The sequence below is a fragment of the Cariama cristata genome, unplaced genomic scaffold (genome assembly GCF_000690535.1).
Source record: "Cariama cristata isolate BGI_N322 unplaced genomic scaffold, ASM69053v1 scaffold1816, whole genome shotgun sequence".
NCBI lineage: Eukaryota > Metazoa > Chordata > Aves > Cariamiformes > Cariamidae > Cariama > Cariama cristata.
The window spans coordinates 1-6,802 of NW_009623604.1; the positions used below are offsets into that span (position 1 = coordinate 1).

Here is a 6,802-nt window from a genome sequence, read left to right on the forward strand (position 1 = left end):
CCCCTCCCCGCGGGCTGCACGTACCGCCGGCTTAAAGGTTTTGCATCTCTTCGGGCGGCGGCGAGGAGGTTCGGCTCCTTAGGGTGCATGATGGCACTCGCAGGAGCTCCTCATGTCTCTGGTTCAGCCTGGCACCTTGTCTGCAACCTGACATGACGTTCCTTCTGCAAAGATCGAGACTCAGTCTTATGCTCACGCTTTTCATTTTCCTCACTGCAGTTTAAGCAAGATCATGGGGATTCAAGGCCTGCTCCAATTTATTAAGGAGGCTGAAAAACCACGTGAAGAAATACAAAGGGCAGACTGTAGCTGTGGACACCTACTGTTGGCTGCACAAAGGCGCTTATGCGTGTGCTGAAAAGCTGGCCCGAGGAGAGCCAACAGATTTGTAAGTCTTTGTTACGTTTGGTCTTGGCCGTCTTACAAATTAAAGTTTTGTTAGCTTGACATTTCTTGAGCTAAAAACTAAGTTAAAGCAGTTTCATTTCTTACTGTTGCTTCTAAATTTTCAGTCCCAGTTGTACATTTTGGAAATGGAAATGTTGGCTATAAGTAAATAGCTTTCTAACTATGCAAACTAAATATTGAAGTCTATATTGGGGGAAAAAACTCTCTAAACTATTTTTTATTAAAGCACCAACGGTTAGGTGAGTTAGGGTTTTTTTTAGTATGTCTAGCTCTCAATTATAATCTAATCTCTTATGAGATTCTGTCGATGCAATTCATATGTTTCAAATTTAGTATTATTTTCAGGAACCTTATTTGTATGAAGTGATAGTTTGTAAATACTGCTGTTATGACAGTTGTAATGATACTGAGGAATTCTGATAGATGGGTTGTGCTCTGAATAAAGTGTAAATTTTTTTGCTTAATGTATGTTCTATTTTTAGTAAGAGTGGATTTTTCATTTACACAGTTATATTTCTAAGGATGGAAACGAACAAAAATTGTGGTCATATTTCAAGTTCAGTTTTGGAGCTTTGATCAGATTTGCATACGTTCTTGCCTATCTCTGGAAAACTGGGTTGAACTCTTGTTTTAGACTGAATGTAGTTTTAAATGAAGATTAATCTTTATCTTTTCAGAAATAAAGCTACACTGATTAGTCTAGATCAAACTTCACTTGTGAAATTTTGATTAAATGTTTAATTGAAGGCAAGAAAGAGCTGGATACAAATCTTTAACTCCTGCTTCTGTTGATATGAAGAACTGTAGAGTTTCATCCAACTGCTATCTTCCTTTGAAGGTAGTGGAGATCTCAGAGTCCTGAGAATAGGATGCACTTCAGTTGAGAAAGAAATTGACTGACAGAGAAACATTAATAACCATAGGAAACTTTGGAATGGTTGAATTTAACTACATGAATGTTTTATGACCAAATCTTGTTTCCGCAAGCACATATGATCACTGATCTTAGACTGGCACTTTAACTACAGAGATTTCTTTCACACTTTAAAATTTATCGGAAGGGAGGAATTGTATAGCTGCAATCTTATTCACTTCTCTCTTTCAAAAATCATAGTTATTTTTTGGTTTATGTTTTGTGGCTCTAAATCCAGTTTCTGCAGTGCTCATATCCTTAGATTCTAAGTGCTCCTAAATCCCACTCTCCCTCCCCTCCCTGCTGGAAGGCTTGCTCTTGCTGTTTTAACAGTGTCCTTAAAAGAAACAGAAAAAACAAACTTGATTTTTTCCATTGAGCATCATTGTCATGGACTTAGCGTTTACAGCAGCTATTAGATTTTAGTTCTGTGCTGCTGCTGAAATGATGTCATACAGATCTGTAGAAATAACAGGTAAGGAGATCAGAAGTCTGAGGGAGTACACAAAGGCTGGAATTCCCTACAAATATTTTACTAAGGGACGGGCTTGGAAGGCACTGGAGGATTGTGTCCTGGTCCATACACCATCTTCACTGTTGGTACTGTTTGGGAAACTCTCCTGTATGTTGGAATATTTTCAGTACTGTGCCTGTATTTTTAGTATGGGTAGGTATGTATGCATGTCTGTCCCTAGCATGTATCCACCATCTAGAGAGAAGAGTGGATAGTTCCACAGAGAGGTTTAATACCCCATCACTCCTCCAACTCTACAAAAGTGCATTTAGTCTGCCTTTCACAAGGCTCTTGGGAAAGATAATGTGCTTGTCTGCCTCCTGTTTCCCTGACCATTATGAATTGAGTTGCTGAAACTAAAATGATGATCCATATTTTAACTTGTACACTTTTGGCGGTGATGAATCCTAATGTAGCAAAGTCAAACTGAATTGTATTCGGGTTCTTATTTCATTTTCTGTAGGAGTAGAGAGCAGTCAGTCCAGCTTTGAGTTGGGAGGTAGAGTACTTTTCTTGTGGTTTTTTTTGTTGTTTTTGTTTGTGTTTTTTTTTTTTTTTTGTTAAAAACACCAACATTCAGGTGTTCATATCCTTTTTGTGATGCTGGGGAAATATATGGCCCATTAAGATCCTTGAACAATAGTTAGTCTTAAACTTAACAGTTCTCCTTTCCTGCAAACAGAAAATATGCAATAGACTTGTACTTAATAATAAAGTTTTATTTTTCTTTTCTTACTTCTGTTATTGTTGATACAGTTATGTAGCTTTCTGTATGAAACTTGTTGATATGCTCCTCTCATTTGGAATTAAACCAATTTTGGTATTTGATGGATGCACCCTACCTTCTAAGAAGGAAGTGGAAAAGGCCCGACGAGAGTAAGTACTGAACTGAATTGATTTGCAAGCAGAGCAGTATGGTGAACACTACAATTAATTTTCAAAGTTGAAAAACCTCAAACTTTACTAGAGATTACTATCTAGCTGAACTTTCTTGCAATATAGTGTTATTTCATTTAATTTACATTTAAAAATCATACAAACCTCTTCTTAGAGGTTTTATTCCAAAAATAGAAATACGCTTCATGAATTAAAGCACTTTTATAGAGGAAGGAAGTAAACCTCTGAGCATTAGTTCCTGTAATGTGTTAAAGGCTTTTAGTTTACCAGCCCTCGTGATCTCTGGATAAAAATATGTCTTCCCAATAAAATTTTATTTAAAAATAACACCACCTTCCTCATCTTTCTCTGCAGATAATCAGATGAACTTGTTTCAGGTTTGAATTCAGGTCCCTATATAGTGGGACTTCTCACTGAAGCAGTGAGAATTTTTCACTAGTGGTTTTTATTTATAAATTCTCATGGGACATATGCTTCCTTCAGCATGGAGTGAACAATTTCTGATTTTTGAAATTAAGTAAATGATGCCTTCTGTCCTCTAAATGAATACATATCTAATGTTAGTTACTCCTAAATTCTGTTAAATCTATTTTACTGCAACCTGAGAGTGGGTGCATCTCTTCTCTTACACTGCTGATTTCAGGTCCTGAGTTGTCATTGTTTTCTGAGAAAACATTATAAATTTCAACATGCCAATCTAATCATCCTTGCCAATACAATAATGTAGTTATTTTTATGTTTTAAAAAATTACATAGTAGAACAGAATTGGGAAGTGTTCATCTGTAAAACATTTCCCCACCCCACCCCCTTTCTGACCTGTCTCTCTTAGTCCCTTCTGCTATTTGTTCTTTTAAGTGAAAAATAATCTGAGATTGGTGGATATTTTTGTTTATCTTTCAGGAAGCGTCAGGCCAATCTTCTGAAGGGGAAACAATTGTTGCAGGAAGGGAGACTGTCAGAAGCTAGGGAATGTTTCGGTCGCAGTGTAAATGTTACCCATGCTATGGCTCATGAAGTTATTAAAGTAAGTTGTCAATGCTGTTGACACTGACAGGTTTAAAAAGAAATCTGCGTGGTAGGTAGCATGTCTTACTCTGGTTTTGCATGGCTACATCACTACCTCTTCTATGTAGGTGAGAAAAATACTCCTCCCTTCTTAGCCTCTAATTTTCCTGCATACATTGGATTGTTAGGCACAGTTAACAAACTTTAACTTCACTTCAGGTGATGTTGTATCAGTTGAAATACATCTCTTCTTACTGCTATGAACTGACTTTGATTGCACCAACAGTTTCACTCTTGCTGCACAAAAACTAACCACAATTTTTTATTATCCCCCCTTGCCCCCCAGCTAGTTCTTGAGAATAGACTACAGAAAAAATTTTGGCTGCTTAAAAACCTTTCTAGTAACTTTTTGCTGTCCTTCCAGTGCAGTCATAGGATCTTTGTCAAAATAATATTACATTTGTTCTAGTGCTGTTTTCCTTTGTCCAGAATGTAACTTGCATGAGTTTGAAGCTGGCACCTGTGGTCAGATGCAGTAAGCACAGTATTACAGGCCAACTCAGGAAAGGTTGTTTTTGTAAACTAGTCTGTTTTGGTAAACTAGTTTTGTAAACTGCTTGAATCCTGAGTTTTGAATATGAAATATCAGGCTGTAATGCAGGGGATGGGTGTGTGATTAAAAAGATCATGGTTGCATTATTTTTCTTTAAGGTGGGGGTTCTTATGCTTTCAGATGTCTTAAGGTAATTACTGAGAATTGATGCAAAGTACTTGTATGCTTCTTGTTTATATACAGGCTGCACGAGCCCGGAGTGTTGATTGTATTGTTGCTCCTTATGAAGCTGATGCTCAGTTGGCTTATCTTAATAAGACTGGCATGGTTCAAGCTATAATTACAGAAGACTCTGATCTTCTAGCTTTTGGATGTAAAAAGGTATGGAAGAAAATACTAATAGCCTTTACCGCTTGCTGATATCTTAAAAGCAGAGTTTGAAGCTGCCAAATGTGTTTGATGTATGGATTTACTCGTCTACAGTAAATGAGGGAAATGGAAGAGATGAGAATAGCACTCAGCCTATGTTGTTTCCACCAAATGCAACAAACTAGCTTCTATGGGTAAAAATTATTATTTTCACTTCCTTTTAATTTCCAGGTGTTTCTGAAAATTGACAAGTTTGGAAATGGACTAGAGATAGATCAAGCTCGACTAGGAAACTGCAAGCAGCTTGGAAATGTATTTACAGAAGAGAAATTCCGCTACATGTGTATTCTTTCTGGGTGTGACTATCTCTCATCAATTCACGGAATTGGGTTAGCTAAAGCATGCAAGTTACTAAAATTAGCCAACAATCCAGATATTATAAAGGTAAATTTGGTTTCGGTTTGTGTGTTGGCTTTTTAGGAGCCTATATCAGTATATATGAAATTAACACTGAATTGAAAATATGAGGGGTTCTTGACTTCTTCCACTTTGAGGAGAATGCTTTTAGCATAGTATTTTTTTTGCCTGTGCTTTAGAAAGATGCTGAGCTAAACTTACTCAAGTATTGAAGCTATTATATATTTAATGAAATACACCAACGCAGACTTAAATAAAGAATTGCTCTAAACCTTCAAGAGCATATCCTGTTTGAGGAGAGACTTAAGTTTATGTAAGGCTCTGGATTTTTTTTTTTTTTCCCCTCATTACCTGCTCTTTTTTCTGGTTTTGCGGATTAATTATTAGAACTGCTAATTGAGCTCTGCTACTTTTGCCTAAGTACACTTTTATCTGTGTAGAGGAGGGGCAGGGATTGGGAATCTTATTTTGTTTCCTTTTTGCATTTAATTACATACATATGGATACAGGCATTTATGTATGAAAAAGATTATGGAAGAAAAATTTGATATGGTGCAAAACAAAAAATAAGGTAGGCTTGTTTTGGATTTTTTGGGTTTTTTTCTTTTCATTTCATACACTGGATAACAAATCTGGTATTAGGAAATACAGAACCTAAGAGAGTGGGAATAACTTCTGTGTAGATAGTAAGAGAGAAGAGAGGTTTTTAAGATCTAATAAGAAAAATACCTTATGTGGCTGTCCTGGAGGCAGGCAAATCTAATCCAGAAAAGCATTTAAATATGCAGTCTAATTAACTTACTGTATTATCTTCTTTGTTAAGGTTACTTTTATGCTTCAGTGTTTTGGTTTTTTCTTTCTCACAGGCTGTACACAAAGAACTATGATTTTAAGTTTTAAAATGTTTTATGTTATGTAAAGCAGGCATCAGAGCAACTGGTTTGGCTGGCTTTTTTGGAAGTAAAAAGGGAACTTTGAAGTTTGCCCATACAAATCATGATTTCCTTTAATGTATCTTTTTTTGAGCAAAATGTCAGGATTTAATAACTTGAAAAACTTCTTACCTAGTAATTTGTCATGGGCTTCATCACTGCTATTTTCCAACAGTGCTGGAAAGTCATGAGTGAGTCAAAAGAATCAAAGTAGTCCCCAACAGTGCCTGTTCAAACTCTTACTTCTTAATGAGATGAGTAAATTTGCCTGTATTTAGGATGCATGGCTAAAACAGCTGATCTTTTATTTGGAGAAGAGGAGAAACTCTTGCCTCTCGCAATATGATAGACTTGATCTTCAAAAGAACATAATCTGCCTTCTGTGAAACAGGAAAATGTAGAGGTCAATGAATTATCAGGAACTTCTTTTAGAGTGGTGAAGTCATAATATATAGTAGGAGCTACCAGTTCAATATATAGTCTTTTGTGAAGAATAAGGGGGGCGGGGGGGAGGGTAGAAATCCGATTAGTTTTACTTTTTTTTTTTTGTATCATAAAAACACCCACGTATTGCTTATGTGTTCTGATAATGAATGATAAAATTTAATATGCATTAGTTTTATCAAATATACTTTAAGGAGATGCTCTGTATTTCTCTTCAGATTTTGTATTTATTTATTGGACAAAAAGTATATACAAAGAATTGAATTGTGTTATTTATGTGGTTGTAAACAACTTGAGAGTGGGAAAATAATGTACAAAACACTCTTCCCCGCACACACACCCCCCCACC

General features: G+C 36.2%; 1 protein-coding gene across 1 annotated transcript in view; it reads left to right on the top strand.

Annotated features, from left to right (window-relative positions):
• The first annotated feature begins 232 nt into the window (after positions 1-232).
• Positions 233-6,802, top strand: part of EXO1 (exonuclease 1) — an 18,076-nt gene continuing 11,506 nt past the window's right edge. Inside the window, 6 exon segments of the mRNA XM_009702782.1 lie at positions 233-276; positions 278-388; positions 2,592-2,711; positions 3,634-3,757; positions 4,535-4,672; positions 4,892-5,104. Coding sequence (XP_009701084.1) covers positions 233-276; positions 278-388; positions 2,592-2,711; positions 3,634-3,757; positions 4,535-4,672; positions 4,892-5,104 — 750 coding nt within the window.